General features: G+C 39.0%; 1 protein-coding gene across 1 annotated transcript in view; it reads right to left on the reverse strand.

Moving 5' to 3' along the window:
* Positions 1–17,736, reverse strand: part of PDE7B (phosphodiesterase 7B) — a gene marked incomplete at its 3' end in the record, with an annotated part of 129,807 nt that overhangs the window by 21,981 nt on the left and 90,090 nt on the right. The window contains exons 3-7 of the mRNA XM_081094295.1: positions 10,207–10,358; positions 8,283–8,346; positions 6,449–6,544; positions 4,325–4,425; positions 2,575–2,706 (exon numbers count right to left, since the gene is read on the reverse strand). Of these exons, the coding sequence (XP_080950421.1) occupies positions 2,575–2,706; positions 4,325–4,425; positions 6,449–6,544; positions 8,283–8,346; positions 10,207–10,358 (545 nt within the window). The remainder of the gene's footprint in view (positions 1–2,574; positions 2,707–4,324; positions 4,426–6,448; positions 6,545–8,282; positions 8,347–10,206; positions 10,359–17,736) is intronic.

The raw sequence follows: 17,736 nt of genomic DNA on the forward strand, positions 1-17,736 counted from the left end.
TAATCCTCTTGTCTCCCTCACTGCAATAGGATAACCTGGAGGAGAGCTCTTAGTTTTCTGCACATAGTAGGTAATTTATATGAGTTTTAGAGGCAGTATGTATTGTGTGTAGGCACTTCAGCTCTGGAGACAAAAGACTTGCATTCCAATCCTAGCTTTGTCATTAATTAGCTGTTTGTTTTTAGGAAAAATACTTGATTTTTCCTAAGTATCAATTTTCACCTTTCTGTAAAATAGGTATAATAATACTACACACCTAACTGGGCTACTGTGAAGATTAAATAATATAATCCATAAAAAGCATTTAGCACATCATTTGAATCATAGTGAGTGTTGAATAAAGGTCAGTTACATACTTTTTAAAACTGAATTTAACAGGGAATTTATCTTTTGGGAGTTCCTTCAGATAGTCAACAATGGTATATAGCCAAATATTAAAGGCAGCATCAATTTTGGGGGCAGAATTGAAATCTCATTTGACTGATAAAAGTTTCATATTGGAAGTAATTTTATAATACTGGTTTGCCTTCAGCATTGTTTCTATAACATAAAGACAGATCTCTAGCCTCCAAGAGGTCCTAAGACCAGTCAAGCAGGAGACTGATGAAGACAGTATCTTGAATGTGGTTTTTGAGTCCTGTACCCAAATTTCTCTCTAGTCACTGTCAAAAGGACCTTTTTCTTTTCTATCAAATATTAGACGCTGATAAATTCACTGCTAGAAAAAAATAATAACTTACTTGATTATAGTAATATCTTTGGATGCAACGAACAACACAGGCATTTACTCTTCAAATACTTAAAAAAAAAAGTTGTATCTAAATGCATACCTTTAGCTAATTCCTCAAACCTTTCTCAAATTGTGATTACGTTTTCTTGGATTTTGCACATCAGAGTTTGAACAAATGTTTGAGGGCAGAGATTATATGTTATTCATGTTTGTATGTCTAGATCCCAGTATATCATCAAATATAGGCAATAGTTGCTGATGAAAAATATACAAAACTATATGTTGTATTGAAAAGGCTGGAGAATTTAGTTGTATTGGAATGTTAATAAAAATTATTAAAACTATTTGCACTTCAAAGGTTTGAGGAAGGAATCCATTTTTTGAGAACATTTTTTAGTATCCTAAGAAGATAGAGTATCTTGCTTTTGAGAATCAATTTTTATTAATTAGCAGTGGGTACTTAATTCTTCATTATTGATAAAATCTACACTTACTTTCTTGTTTTTATGTCTTTAATATCTGGTATATTTCTGACTTCTATCTAAATGTGAATTCATTATATGTTTTATATATACTTACTACCTGCCAAAGTACAGTATGATGAACCTAATTTTTATGTGTAAATTACCCAATAGCAGTAACACTCTCAAACTCCCATTGATATAATTTACTTGATGATGAGAAATTGAAGTTATATAAGCATTTAGATTATTTGGGAATGGATTAAGTAGCCAATTGCATTGATTGATTTCTTTTTCTTTTCTTTCTTTTCTTTTCTTTTCTTTTCTTTTCTTTCCTTTTCTTTCCCTTTCTTTTCTTTCTTTTCTTTTCTTTCTTTCTTTCTTTTTCTTTCTTTCCTTCTTTTTCTTTTAGTTTTTAGTTTATCATCAAAAGACTTTCTTAGTTCTGTCATCCTGTCCCCTCTCTATGACCATATCTATCCCAGCTCCGGGTGCTGGCTGACAGCCCAGGGAAGCCCAATGCTAAAATACATACCAGATGGAGCCATAAACCTTGGAATACCAGTTTCTCCCTATGCCCAAAGCAAATCAACTGGATGGGAAAGGCTATTGAAAATGTTCCAGTTGTGCTTTGTTGGAAATAAATGCATTCTTAAGCTGCAACATCTTGTAGAAGGAAGCTGTTTTATGGGAGGGGTCTGCCAGGAATTCTTTCAGCACTAAATTTTTTACAGAAGCTCTACTAAAATTGAGATCAATGATTTTCTTGTATGTAATGATTTTGTGAATGACAACCAAAGGTCTCCAAAGAATCCTGTTGAAAACTCTGGGGATAATTCATTTATGACATATGGCTTAATATCTGAAACAGTATCATGGGGTGAAAATTCTCCTGGCCAATCTTCTCATGCTGCTGAACTAGTTTTTTTTAAACAATGTCTATTGTCTTTGATAAAATACCTCTAACTCAGAGGCCTATAAAGTACAGAAATGGCCCTAGAGACATAAGTCTGAATTAGGGTTGCACCTGAGCAGTATCATTTATAGAAGTCCTACAAAGATGAGCTTCAATTAGCCATGATATATGAGATAATTCCCAGGGACACAGATATTCTCAGACCATCAGAGAGTAAGGATCCTGCTTGACTTCTAATAATTTCAAATCTGCTTCAGAGCAAATTGAATTCCTTGTAGATCCTTGTAAACCAATTTATTCCTTTTGGGGGGATATCCTGGACCTATTTCAAACCCATGCTCTTTGGCTGTGTTCATCATTATGGCTGACCCTGAATGAAGCCATCTCCAAGGGTGAGATTCAGGCTCCGGGACTGGGTCTAAGGCAGTTGGCCATTCTGTGCCTGGCCCAGTGTTGAGCTCTCCTACCTGATACAGGTTGGCAAGGTGGTGGTTGGTTTTGATCAAAAATGGCTGGTTCACCCCGGGATGGTCAACATCGTGGGCTGCTGCAGCCAACAGTCCAAGCATGATGTCCAGAGGTGTGAGGAAGCTGGCGAGCTGTAAAGAAAGTCAAATTGGGAGGTCAAAGGGTATGTTTTCACAAACAGGTTACCATTTGTTTTGGCTAAATCATACTGAATGAAGCATCACAAAGCTGTCCAGGCCTTTCATCCTCCAGACTTTTATCCTCTGAAGCAGTCGGTGAGGTGAGAGTCACATGGAATTGCAAGAAAGGACTGTGCAGAAAGTAACTGAGCAAGTCAAATTGTATAGACCATTCAGGTACCCTCCATTTCCTACTGCCACTCCGTTTCCTTTTATTGTTGCAGTGTTGTTGCCTGTCTGTGGGTAAGGAGAAGTCAGAGCCTGAAATCAGCTTTGCTTCAGAGAAAACTACAAATGAAGTAAAACGTTAAAACCAAAATGATGGACACATAAAAGAATAATTTGTCTATTTCAACCATCCACTATATCATTGCCACCCTTTGAATATGAAATTCAGAGTGTGCTGAATGCCCAGCCCATGTGGCTCAGCTGGTTGGACATTGTCCTATGCACCAGGAGGTTGCCCAGTTTAATTCCTGGTTAGGGCACATGCCTGGGTTGTGGGCTCAATCCCCAGTAGGGAACTTGCAGGAGGCAGCCAATCAATGTTTCTCTCTCTCCCCCTCTCTTCCTCTTTTTGAAATCAATAAAAACATATTAAAAAATGAATTGCAAAATTTGCATATTTATTCAATGTGTAATAGTGGAGTGTGTGGGTGTGTGAGAATCTCTCTCTCTCTCTCTCTCTCTCTCTCTCTCTCTTTCTCTCTCTCTCTGTTAGCTAGGAAAACAAGCAGGGGAATGGGAATCTAACACTAACTTTAAATATATAACTTTCAGGCTACCTAGAGATTAAAAAAGAAAGCCTTTAATGTCTCCGGGCTATTTTATACGGATGAGGCATTTACCCAGTTTTGTCTTGGGAATGTTGGTTTGGCATCTGCATAGTCGGTGGTTGATGTTAAAACTGATTGAACTGAACAGAGTCTTGGACTGGGATTTTATTTTCAAAAACCTTAAGAAATTCATCCTCTATGTTATACCAACTTTATACGACTAAGAAATGCCTCGGTTTGTAGTAACAAGCACTGTCCTCATGTTTTTAATTTTGGATTGGTTGATCACATCAGAGCATGCTTGCTAAGAGGTCTGTGACGTTCACTCATTTTCTTGGGCCTGAATCAGGATATTCAGTTGCCTTAGTAGGAAGTGGAGTTTGAGCCTTGAGGAGTTTTGATTCTATTTGTCCATCAACAACCATGAGGTGGGGGACCTTTCCCAGAAAATGTCAATGCTGGTACCATTTGTAGCAAAGATTCAAGGCAAAACGGCTAGTTCCTGGGACTGTTGAAGATATATAAGATGCAGACTATCATGGGGAGGATTTTTTTTTTGTCCTAATGCAGCCTTTCATACAAGTTATGAAAGGAAACCTTGGAAAATTTACATTCTCTTTCATGAGTATTGCATGATTATCAGAGTTGATATTGGAACTGGAATCTAAACAATTTGTATTTGTGTTATAAAGGACCCATAACAGCTATTCTGGTATGTTGGGTGATTTAGAACCCAGCAAGTAGTTGACTTGGCATTTCCAGATGGCTGAGGAGGCAGCCGGGTCTGGCCTTACCTTTGGCTCCTTCAGGTAGCAGTGCATGGCCTGGGTGACATCGGCTGCATGGACAGCATTGTGATACGGGTTTTGGCTGTGGTAATCTTCTTGAACCATGACTAGGAGGTAAACAGATATCACAGTCAGTTAAAACCAAAACAGGAAGACCTCAGATTTATTAAGGGTCCCTTTTGCTTAAAAATATTAGTGTCTCCAAAATGTGCACCCGAGGGATTCTTTAAAAATGAACATGGCTTGGGAGTTTCACAGTTCTACTGAGCTGCTTTTAGTGGCGAGAAGGGGGAAGGCAGATGGGGAAAAGGTTAAAAGGATTTGTGAGGCCCTTGGGAACCCTCACCACCTTCATTAATCATCCCTCTCTGGCATTCATGAAGGCTTTCATTCATAGGAAAAATAAATATGTAGGAAATGAACAACTTTACTTCACACTATAGTTTAATTATTTAATTTTGCTGCCATTTACGAATATTATGCCATAAGAGAGGTTTCCTTTTAAACAGCCCCAGTAGGTAGCATCAGACTCCTGAGATCCAAAGATGGGTCTACCACTTGAGTAACAAATACTGACCACAGCAAATCTGGGGCTTCTTCAGGCAGGTTTTCTATTTACTGTGTTGATCCAACTGAGGACTCCCTGGCTTTATTTCTGCCTCATTCAGAATAGTTATCATCTTTCATGCCCTTCCAATTTAAGGACCAGAGTGCTCTTGGAATCAAGTAGAGACATAAGCAAGGCAATTTTAATTTGCTATTTAGAGAAGCCACTAGCCTGCTTCAGCTAAAAACCAAGGCAATGCTTAGGATGCAATATAGCCTGTGTGTATAGAGCATCCAGGTTTGCAAGTGTGGTCACATTTTGTCAGCCCATGCTGTGGGTTTGGCTCTGGATTCTGGTGTTATTTTTGTCATCAAATCTTTGCATTCTTTACATGTACTCTGAGTGCATACACATGTCCAAAGTATCTGCATTCTCCTTCTCTAGACAAATCAAACCTATTTGGCCTTATTCATGGCCATTACTTTGCTCAAGCAATCTAACTTCAATTGCCCGAGGTTATTTGTATTTCTGAAACTGATCCATGTTGTGGCTGCTTTAAAAAATTTCTGTTGTGTCACGTATACCTTTTATTCAGCAGGTTTATGTTACACTTCTATTTGAATTCTGCCCCTATCATTATTATTTGTATCAGGCAAGTGACTTAACCACAAGGATCCTCAGTTTCCTTCTCTATAAAATGGGAATAACAATGACTCCAATCTCAAAGGGCTATGGCAAGTGTTAATACATGCAAGTCCTTAGAAGAGTTCCCAGCATATGTAAGCACCATATAAGCCTGGTTGCTGCTACTGTGGCTATCATTTTCACTGCTATTTTACTATTGATGGCATCAAGTCAGCTTTCAAATTCAAAGCACAGAAGCCAGAAACATACTAAGTGGCAGCAGAAAGTTATGTGGTGATTAAAAATGTGCCCTAGATAACTCACTGGCAGATAAATAAGGATGCACATAACGTCAAATAAGACTGGGGCTGTTTTGGACAGAGAGTGATGGTGGAGTTAAGGGGAAAGATGGTGGTCTTTCAAGTCAGAGAGCCTGGGTTTAGATTGCGGCTCTGCCAATGATAAGTTGTTGACCTTGAGCAAGGTACAAGACCACTTTGAACTTCTCCTTAACTGTGGGCCAAGTGGTGGGGATAATGCCCAACTTGCAGGGCTGTTGAAATGATTAGAAAAACATACCACTACATAAATGGTAGTTCTTATTACTAAAAAAAGAATGTCTATTGAAGATATTCAACAACTCATGTCCAGATTGGGATTCTTTGAGGCATGCCTTACTGGAGTTTTATTGACATGTGAACAGTTCAGTAACTTCTTTGACGGGTACCTGCTCTTATTGGTTTTCTCTGTATAGCCTTTATCTACTGTAAACATAACTAACCAAATAAACATTTTTTTCAGTGATTTAAATGGGTAAACCATATTTTAAAATTAAGATGAGATAATCTGAGATTAATTTGAGGTCTTCATCTATCATGCTAGGGTTCCTGCTAGTTTATTGTGGACTGCCATTATTCATGGGAAAGGAGGTAGGACTATGAAAGAAAAAAGAGACTTACCTAAAAACCTGTGTAAGGTCACCATATCTAACTTGAAATGGTGAATGAGTCCATGGGTGTTGAAGAGGTGGCACAGCAGTGTTACCAGGCTGTTTCCTGGAGGAAAACAGTCACCAGTTTTAACTCCTTTTCATTACCATTAAATTATCAAGATTGACAATAGGATCCACAGTTTCTGTGATGAAAGGTCTCTAATGGGATCATTTATTTTCCCCTTTAAATTTGAAATTATTCAAGTATAAAGGATATCATTACTATGATCTGGTCCTAGGTTTTCTCTTATTGTACAAAGAAAATTAGTTCAGATTGTCTCCCTATACCAAAGGCAATGAATTATTAGCAATATTAAGAGTTATAAGGAGTTATAGAAGGAATCTGCCTACTTAGGTATCAATCAAGATTATACTTACCTTGAAACATTTTATAACTCAAGCTGGCAAAGATACAAATTTGAAGCTACAATAACATGTAAATATTGAAGGAATATTATTTACTAAAGAATCATGATTTTGAATTTTAAAAGTATCATAGAATTTATGAAAGACTGTGAAATGGGCCAAGAAGACGACTGGATGTCTTAAATAAAAACAATGTGTTGCCTAAGAATACTCTTCCAGGGTATCTCATTCTAAGTGTTTCTGCAACTTTCATTGTTTTGGGCTCTTTCACAACTATCAAGTTGTAGATAACTGATAGTATTTCAAGCAACTCTTGTCCATATACATGCAAACAAAATAATTCAGATGGAAATATAATTGATTTCCTCTTCCCAGTTTTACAGCTATTTATAAATTCATGTGTTTCTTACTGCTTATATATGTGTGGCTCTTTGGATCCTCCTTTGAAAGACCTATAGCATCTTACCACATTGCTAATTGAGTTAAACAAATCTTCGACATGTGCTCATTTCATACTTCTATGAGTCATGCGTATAATCTCTTTTGAACATGTTCTTTGGTTCACAGTTAATTTCATTTACTGGTACCAACTTCTCAGATGATTTGAGCAAAGGGAGCTAAGGAATTATGGAATCCATCCCTATGTGGCCTACTTAGCTTTCCACAGTGGAAAGCTCAGTTTTATGGTCTGAGGCTGTACTCTTTCCACTATATGTTGTTTCTCCAGTAATAGAATGATGAGAAAACAAGTTGCAACGACAAATCACAAGCTTGGTAGATGGTGGGACATCGGAAAGTTAGCATTAAATATGATGTCTTTCATTGGCTCCCTAAGCTCATCAGCATTAGTTGAATAGGCAGATGAAAATATAATAGGATTTTATTATTTTCTTAAAGGAAGCCTTTGTAGGCACAAACATTTTAAAAGTGAAACCAAAAAGAATATCTACTTTCCTTTCAGCTGCAGCCTAAGTGTTTCCACTCTATCCTCAGCAATTATTTTCTTCTGAAGACGCCAAACATACCTGGACAATACCGGGCGCCAGGGCAGGTTTGACTCACTTAATGAAGTGCACAAATACCTGCAGGACTGATCAGATGAGCAGGTCCTAATATTATTGGCTAACATTGAACTTCCTCCTTTTGGAGAGAGCCAAGATGCTCTGCAAGGACAGAATCTAATCTGTGGTTTCCTAATTCCTTTGGGATCATCAAGGCCAGAAGGAAACTGTCTTAAGACTCTAAGGCCGAATTTATTCCTTCTTCTTTTTTGGCAGTAATTTTCCCTGCCCTGGTCCTCCTTGAGTGCTGGAGACTTATGAAAGTGGGAGAAAGAGGGAAAAAGGATTACCAATGTTTAAAAATAAGTATTGTTTTCATAAAATTAATCCCATTTATGGTGTATATTTTAGTGTGAATTCTTTGGGGTGACTTACCATTTGTCAAGCGATCAAACAAGAAAATGTCAAAATCCCACATTCCCACTTTGGAGAGCATATGCTGAAAGGCAAAAAACAAAACAAAACACACTCAAATGAATCACATTGAAGACTCAAATATTCACTTTGAGACACAGTGGCTTAACCAATTAAGATGGTGAAAATACAGTAGCATTCTACTGTCAACGTACAACTGGTTTGTGGTGAAATAAATCTTACTCTACTGGCTAATCACAATAGTGTTAAAGGGACAGGCTCAGGGATCAGTCTGCCTGATCTGATGTCAACCACGTCTCTTACTGGCTGTGGAACTGTGGGCAGGTTCCTTAACTTCTCTGTACCTCAGTTTCCGAATTTGAAAAATGTGGCTGATATTATTCCTTCAGAGGGTTGTTGTAAGGATTAAATAATGTAACATATGTAAACATAAATGCCTGTAATTTAAGGGCTTAGAACAGTGCTTATATATAGTAAGCACACCCATGTTAGATGTCTATTAAAACTATAGTTCAGTGAAGCCTCTACATGGTAAACTATTACTCACTTAAGGCAGGTTTACAACTAATTTTAATAAAATGGAGTCAAAACGATGGCTGAGCACATTATTCTGCTCAAGGTGGGACTAAATGTGAAATGAACCACTGTAACAGAAAACTGAAGAGCGAGCAATTGAAAATATTGGGGTAATCAAAAGACCTACTTTCAATAGGCTTATAATCCTATTTTTCTTTTAAAAATACCCCAATGCTTAGAAACTCTCAGTTAGACGCAAAGTTGCAGGTGCTGATTCTCTCCTCACTGTAGCTTCTGCGACTGCCTTTCTTCCTCTCCTCTCACAGCCACGGCTAAGGTAAGACCAGCTCCTGCTCCCCTAGCTGCCCCTGAAAGGCTTCTTTGTATCTTGTGAGAAATCCAAAGGCCTCATCGTGGCCCACGAAGACTTTCACAACAACATCAGGGCAATGAAGGGTTAAGAGGTTGTTTGTGAGATCTAGATGGAGTGAGCATTTTACCCAAGTCATACACATCTAAGGGCCAAGCCAGGAGTTGGTGCTGATACCATGAATTCTGGCCCGCTGCTCTTTCTGTGTCTCAGTGCTGCCTTTCTCGAGAGGTGGCTGCTGTCACTGAGGCTCCGGTGCTGAGAGCTTGGTCTTATTCTCCTCTTACCAAACAAATGAACAACAACAAGCAAATTCGCTCAATTCAGGCCTTGGGTTGTTAGAAGGCGTGATCCCCGACCCCTTCTCTTTTGTAGACCTAATATTGGGAACTAGTTCTTCTGATATTACTTGCTACTTATTTCTTAATAGTATATATATATAGCATAATATTACTTAGCATGTAAACTATAAGACACTACCTTTGACTTATATTTAAACTGAGGCAGTTTATTTCTAAACTCTAAATTCCTTTGGCAGTTTGGGTTAGAGATAGCCTGCAGGCTTTTGTTTAGAATGTCACACATTAGTGTCTACCCTCAGTTGGACCAATGAATGGCAAAAATAATTATAAAATTAGTAACAATTATTTGAATGAATTAAAAATTATGAAAAAGATAATGCACCATATTGCTATCTTAAAATGGAATTAAGAGTTGGTAATTATTGGGTTAATTTCATAGTAGCTATTACAATGAGATAATTCAATGGGTTAAATATGTTTTGCACATTTATACACTAAAAATAACTAGGTATGAATATATTTAGCATGCAGACATGCTTTACCTCATCACCCCTATGAGGTGTGTATTTCTATTAACTTCATTTTATATTAGAGAAAAAAGTTCAGATATGTTGAGTAACCAGCCAAAGCCACAGAGCATCTCAGTGTCAGAAGCAGGACTCAACCCTACTACCCATGGTGGCACATGCTCTCGGCCCCTGTCTGCGGTGAGGTGGCATGGGGGTAGCTAGCTCACCCTTGCTTGTCCAAGGTAGTCTTCATCCAGCAGGTGGAGAGGGGCCTGTGGGATAATTCCACGAAGCAGCCTCGATGCATGGAAGTATCTTTGAAAGCTTAACAGTCTTTTCACCTTTTTCTTGGTGCCAATTTCCCCTGAGTGTGTTGTATCTGTGGAAAGTAACCAAATTCAGAAATTATATATTTATAAGGCCCATTTTACCCACTATGTAAAAATACAAGGTATTATAAAGGAGAGAAGTATTAAAGATGCTCTCAAGCCCAGGTGGTATGGCTCAATGGTTGAGCATCGACCCATGAACCAGGAAGTCACAGTTTGATTCCCAGTCAGGGCACCTGCATGAGTTGTGGGCTCGGTCCCCAGTAGGGAGCCCACATAAAAATAAAAAACATATCCTATATAATAAAGAGGGAATATGCTAATTGACCCTCACACCTTCGCACAAGATGGCCACCCCCATGTGGTCAAAAGATGACCGGCAGGGGAGGGCAGTTGGGGTGGGGGCAAGCCTGCAGGGGAGGGCAGTTAGGGGCAACCAGGCTGGCAGGGGATGTCTGTTGGGGGCGACCGGCTGTCAGGGGAGGACAGCTAGGGGCAATCAGACCGGCAGGGGAGCAGTTAGGCATCAATCAGGCTGGCAGGGGAGTGGTTAAGGGGCAATCAGGCAGGCAGGCAGGCAAGCAGTTGGGAGCCAGCAGTCCGAATTGTGAGAGGGATGTCCAGGCCTAAACCGGCAGTCGGACATCCCCAGAGGGGTCTCAGATTGGAGAGGGTGCAGGCTGGGCTGAGGGACAACCCTCCCTCAGTGCACAGATTTCGTGCACTGGGCCTCTAGTTTTTTTATAAAGATGCTCTCAATGCTTTCTTAAATATAGTCTATTTAACTCTATATTTAAAATTTTTCTAGAACAAAAAGTAATATTTCTTATATATTATGTTTATTAAAATACTGAAATATTTTTAGCCCTGGCCAGGTAGCTCAGTTGATTAAAGCATCATCTCCATACACCAAGATTGTAGGTTGGCTACCCGGTCAGGACACATATCAACCAGTGAATGCATACACAAGTGGGCCAACAAATCAATCTTTCTCTCTCTGTCTCTCTCTCTCCCCGTCTCCCTTCCCCTCTCTCACTAAAAACAAATACATTTAAAAAAATTTTTAAAGTTGAGATATTTTAAAATGTAATTTTCGAAGACAAAGTGTATGAATTAAAAACTGCATTTTCTTATTAATGATGCCAATATGCTTAGTAAGAAAAATTCCCATACTTCTGCATGCATTTAAAGAAACAGTTAAGGTTTTTTTCTGCTGCATTAGAACCAATGTTCGAAAATTTAGATTAGGTTCTCATTCTACACTCATTCTAGTCTGATCAAACCCTGCACCTGAAGTAGAAGGACTGAGAATACACTAGCTTAGACAAGGGGGAATGTTTTCTAATGTTCCAAGAACATCAGTGGCAAAGGCACCAACAATCTCAGCCTAAAAGCCACCTACGCTCTCCTGACATGCAGCGTTTGCTTTCTAATGGAGCACATTCTCTTGTGCTGGTGGCCGTGAGAGTCTGATCCTGTCAGTAGGGAGAGATTTTAATACTCATTCACATGTACCTTTCAAAACTTGACTGTTGACATCGTGGTGATTGCCCAGAAATACCCCAAGCACGTTATCTGAATGCCTGTCAAGGTAAGTCTTGTCTCAGCTGAAATGCTGTGAGTCACTCTACGGCCACGTAAGAGACATCTGCTGCCAATTTTGGATCTGGAGTCAATTGAACAGTTTAGTAGGAAAATGTACTGTTCATGTATAAAGAACTTTGGTTTCTCTCATGCCTCCTCCCATCTGCCCTTTCCCTCTATGGAGCTCAAAATCACAGTGGATGCCAGAGGCAGCGGAAACAGTGGTCCGGGGCTCCCTAGCAATGCGGCCCTCCCCACCGACAGTGAGTGAGTGACTGATATCGGTTTGTTACTTATGTTGTATTATACATGCTAAGGCATAATTCAGGGCAGACAAAACCTACTGTTCTCTGGAAATGCTGCCTAATTAATTTTTTATTTTATTTTAAAATGAATCTAGATTTCATGTGTGGAAAGAGGCAAACAAGTAGATAAGAGGAATATAATAAAAGTTGGGTGTTTAGGCACATATCAATATTAAAAAAATGGATTATATGACTCAATTCTACTAGTGAGTTCTTACTCATTTTTATCAGTTTATCAAGTCAAAGTACAAGATAAAGTAGGTGATTTATTTATTTAAAAAATATTTTGAGCCTGGCTGGCATGGTTCAGTGGTTGAGGGTTGACCTATGAATCAGGAAGTCATGGTTCAATTCCTGGTCAGGGCACATGCCTGGGTTGTGGGCTTGATCCCCGGTCGGGGGCATGCAGGAGGCAGCTGATCAATAATTTTCTCTCATCATTGATATTTCTATCTCTCTCTCCTCCCTTCCTCTCTGAAATCAATAAAAAATACATATATAAAAAATATTTTGAGTGTGACTAAGGACAGACTGGCACTGTTCTAGAAACCTGATGAGATCCTTCAGTTCTAGATGCCCCAGTGAGAAAAACAAAGATCCCTGATCTCATTCTAGGACAGAGAGACAGACAATAAGCAATAAAAATAAAGAAGAAGTAATTTACAACAATGTGTTAGAAGGTCTTAAGTGCAATGGGTAAAAACAAAAAAGGCGAGCAGGGAATGAGGGCTCAGAAGTTCTGTGTTGGGGGAGGGGAGTTATGTTTGGTGTCATCAGAGTCTGCAATTAAACAAACAAAAAAACTTGAAGTAGATGAGGGAGCTGGCCAAGCAGATATCTGGGGAAATGCCTTCTATATGGAGGGACCAGCACCAATAACTCTAGAGTGGGAAGGATCCCTAGCATGCTGGTATGCAGGAGGGAGAGCAGCACCTGTCCTGTGGGGATGGAGATGGGAGAGAAAGGGGGGAGTAAGAGGTGAGGGCTTAGAGCAAAGGGGGTATGAGAATCATACAGGACCCTGTAGGCCATTGCAACATTTGGGCTCTACTCTGAGTGAAACATGGAACCACTTCAAAAACTTTGAGTAAAAGGGTGGTACAATCATGCTTACATTTAAAATAGGTCATCCTGGCTTCTGTGCTGAGAGCAGATTATAGGAGTAAGTTTTGATGTAGTAAGACCTGTTGAGGCCATTGAAATACTCAAGGCATGAGGTTATGGCTGCTCACACCATGTGAGAGCAGTGCTGAGGTAGGGAAGAGGTCCTGACTATATTTTGGGTACCCCCAAGTTTTTGGCCTGAATAACCAGGATAATGGAGCTGCCATCATCAGAGATGGGAAAGACTGCAGGTGGAGCAGGTGTGAGGGTGGATTTCAGTTTTGCATATGTTGAATTTGGAAGTCTATTAGAAAATCAGGTGAAGATGTCAAGTAGAAATAAGTGTGGCTCAGTGGTTGAGGGTCCAGCCATGAACCAGGAAGTCATGGTTTGAATCTTGGTCAGGGCACTTGCCTGGGTTGTGGGTTCAATCCCCAGTAGGGGACGTACAGGAGGCAGCCGATTGATGATTCTCTCTCATCATTGATGTTTCTGTCTCTCCCTCTCCCTTCCTCTCTCTGAAATCAATAAAAAACACACACATGAAATAACAGAAATAAGCGGATATAAAATCCAGAGCTTGGGGGAGAAGACTGGGTTAGAAACATAAATTTAGCAGTTGTCAAATGAGATTACCTAGGGAACGAGTGTAGATACAGATGAGAAAAGCATCCAAGTCTGAGTTCTGCAGTACTTCAACTTAAACGGGTATGGAGAAGAGTAGAAAAGATCAAGAGACAGAAGGAGTACCCAGGGGGTTGGAGGAAAACCAGGAGAGTACCATTGTTTGGGAGGCTAGTGAAGACAATATTGTGAGGAGAAAGTTGTGACCCTCAGTCTCAAATGCTGCTAATAGATCAAGTACAATGAAGACCGAGCATTGACCGTGGGCATATAAATCTGTCAGAATTCACTGAACTATGCGCTTGAAAGAGCACATTTTATTGTATGCCTAGAAGCAACAACGCCCTAGTAGACAAGCATATTTAGCACTCAGATTTTGTTTTTTCAAATACAATTTTTCAGTAAAGGGAACCAGACCACCTTGGTGAAATGGCTGAAAACTAGGGCAGGCAAAGAACAAGATGAACTATAACTTCTTATTATGCCAAAAAATAAGGGAGGGCTCAAATAGTGATGGGATTACTTAAAAATGACCGAGGAGACAACTTGAAGGGATCCCTCTGAGCAAATATGGGAAAACTGGAGCATCAAAATGGGAAATGGGAGAATGGATCATAAACACTAGACGGACAGAAGAATCCACAGTCCATACTGGTAGGAAGCAAGTAAATAGTAAATAAATAAATAAGGAGAAGGGAAAGTTCTTTCTTGCAGAGAGTGACAACCAATAATGTAGATGAAATTAAGAGTTAGAAAATTACCATTTTGCAGCCTTCATAGTAAAAACTGATTCAAATAGAATCATCCATGGATACTAACATTATTAAGCCAAAGTTTAAAAAGCAACAAAATAATTACATTGTATCAAAGTATCTTCCCCATAAATATTCATTAGAAAAAAAAATGAGTAGTATTTTTTGTGAACAAATGTTCTACTATTTTAAATAAAGTTATCATCACCGGTGATGGGAGAAACTGACCTCATATGATGTCAGTTCCTGATATAATGTGATATTGCCTGTGTAGTGTTCCTCCACCAAAGGCACATCTGACCCTAATAAAAAGGAAATATCAGAAAAACCCAAGTTGAAGGATAACCTACAAAATGATTGACCTATATTCTTAAAAAATGTCAATGGTATAAAAGACAAACTTGGGTATTGTTTCATGATATTAGATGCCAGATATAGTGCACTAAATGCATAGCATGACCCTGAATTGGATCCTGGATTAGAAAAAATTTCCATAAATGAAACTATTAGGGAAATTTGTGAAATGAGGATATGGACTTAAATATGAGTTACATGTTATTTTTCCATACAAGAGTTACATACAGTAAATGTAGATGATCAGAAAGTAATAGTTTCTATTCACTAAAATTGTCATTTTGATTAAAATACTATTGATCTAATGATCCTGTGAAATGGAGATATTATTATCCTTAAACCAAAGAAGAAAACAAGATTCTCGCCTTCCCTACTTGTTTGTTTCACCCTGTAATCAAACTGATAACAGTCCACAAACATGACAGAACACAGATCTCTTGATCTTGATTTAAATTTATGATATTCCTTGGCCTTAATTTTTAAAAAAATAAATATTTTTATTGATTTCAGAGAAGAAGGGAGAGGGAGAGAGAGATAGAAACATCAATGATGAGAGAGAATCATTGATCAGCTGTCTCCTGCACAGTTCCTACTGGGGATTGAGCCTGAAACCTGGGCATATGCCCTTGACTGGAATCGAACCTGGGACCCTTCAGTCTGCAGGCTGACGGTCTATCCACTGAGCCAAAACGGCTAGGGCTCTTGGCCTTAATTTTTACTTTAAAAATATTTTGTTAAAATATGATATGTTGATTACTGAGTTATTTGGTACCCTCTTGAATTTTGAGCCCAAGGTAAATGCCTCAGTCCCTCACCCTAGTTCCAGTCCTATCACATCTTTGGAGCATAAGCACAGATAATGTAAAAATCCTATATAATAAAAGGCTAATCTGCAAATAGACCGAATGGAGGTAACAACCGAACAACTGGTTGCTATGATGTGCACTGACCACCAGGGGGCATGAGCTGAACATGGTGGGCGTTGACCATGGCCGGATGGTGGAGCAGGTGAGCGGGGCACCAGACCAAGGCAGGTTGCTGGTCACTGCCATTGGGGCGAGCCTCTGGTGGTTACTGGAAATTCTTTGCTCCTGCGTGCCGTAGTCCCACCTGGCGCTTGCATCTGCTGCTGGCGCCGGCCCCACTTGCGCCCACTGCTGGCGCCAGAGCCGCCGCTTGCACCCTCTGCTGGTGCCCGGAGCTGGTCCTGACCACTCTGCACCGTTAGCAGGTGCGCGCAGGGCTGGAACCAGCAGCGAGTGGGAACAGTGGAGGCGGGAGCGGGGCTGCCAGCAGACAGGGGGCCCGTGGTTGGAGGGGCCAGGTGGAGGTGCGAAGGATGGGCCGAGACTCGCCCTTGTGCCTACTGCAGCCTTGCAGCCCACAGTTCCTTTCAAGATACAGGAATTCATGCACTGGGCCCCTACTAATTCAATAATAAAATAAACCTAGACAATAAAATCATCTCATAGTTAATTTTTATGGTAGCCTATAGGTTAAAAAATGTAGCATATGCTATATATAGCAATATTTTTTAAACTACCAAGGCAAGCCATGACAATGCTTTTTAGTATTTCCATCTGGATAGTCTTTTATCACAAGAAAATAATTCAGAATTGATGCTAGATAGCTATTTATAAAAGCAAAAGGGCTTAATTTTCTTATTTGAGAACATACATAAAGCTAAATGAAAAATAAATCCTCAAGGTAGCTCTCTAAAGAGGAAGAACATTCAATAATGCCAAAACAAATTTATTTAAAACAATATTAATAACTTATTTACCAACTTTCATTTAGGGAGTACTTTGTGCTATGTGAAATAATGAAAAAATAGCATATAAGAAGATGAAGGTACAGTTGGGAGAAAAAAAAACCATATAAAGAACAATCTGTGAATAATAGTCATAAATACTGCTTTGTGAAGTGTTAAAATGTGCTGTACAATTACTGAATAAGATCTGACACATTTGTTTCCAAAGGACTTTCAGTGAATAGCTATTATTTTAGATATATCATAATATGTATTTTTAAATAGACATTTAAATGATTAGCGAAGCTAAGTTTTACAGATAACTCAACTAAATTCAGCTTGTGAAAATTTAGTCTTAACAATGTCCCTAATAATAAAACACTTGGTTTATTTAATGCCTTTATCTAATTAAAAAGATTATTACTTAAAGGCATTCAAAATCATCCTAATGGTGCTTTTTAGTTGAATTTTATTGTTTTATGGGCTATGGGTCCCCAAATCCCATTTGGAATGGTTATAAAGTGCTGCTCCAGAATGTTTCATTGCCTAATCTATGTGCACATTGACCTTCATTGTAAAATCCATTTTCTGCTTACTTGTTCTTTTATGAATTTCACAAATATGTGCATATTAACACATTTCTGTGCTATTTAGACACTAATTTTAGGGTTATAAAGTTTAAATTGGCATGGCCAGTATGGTAATTAAAAAATTCACAAGTTGGGGTTGGCTTAGATGCAAAAATGCTAATAAAAATTATTTTCATTTTGAGTACCTTCTCTATGACATATTCTCTTCAGAAGGGCTAATAAATTTTGGCACCAGGAGAAACCTTAAACCTAGAATAAATACCTGGGATAAAAAAAGCTATAAGCACACCTATATGATGAGGCTCTTTTTGTCAGCTGTATGCCTGGTTCCTTCTGCAAGGTCTGCCTGCATTGTTTCCAGAGTA

Source organism: Myotis nattereri (assembly GCF_964212035.1).
Source record: "Myotis nattereri genome assembly, chromosome: 6".
Lineage (NCBI taxonomy): Eukaryota > Metazoa > Chordata > Mammalia > Chiroptera > Vespertilionidae > Myotis > Myotis nattereri.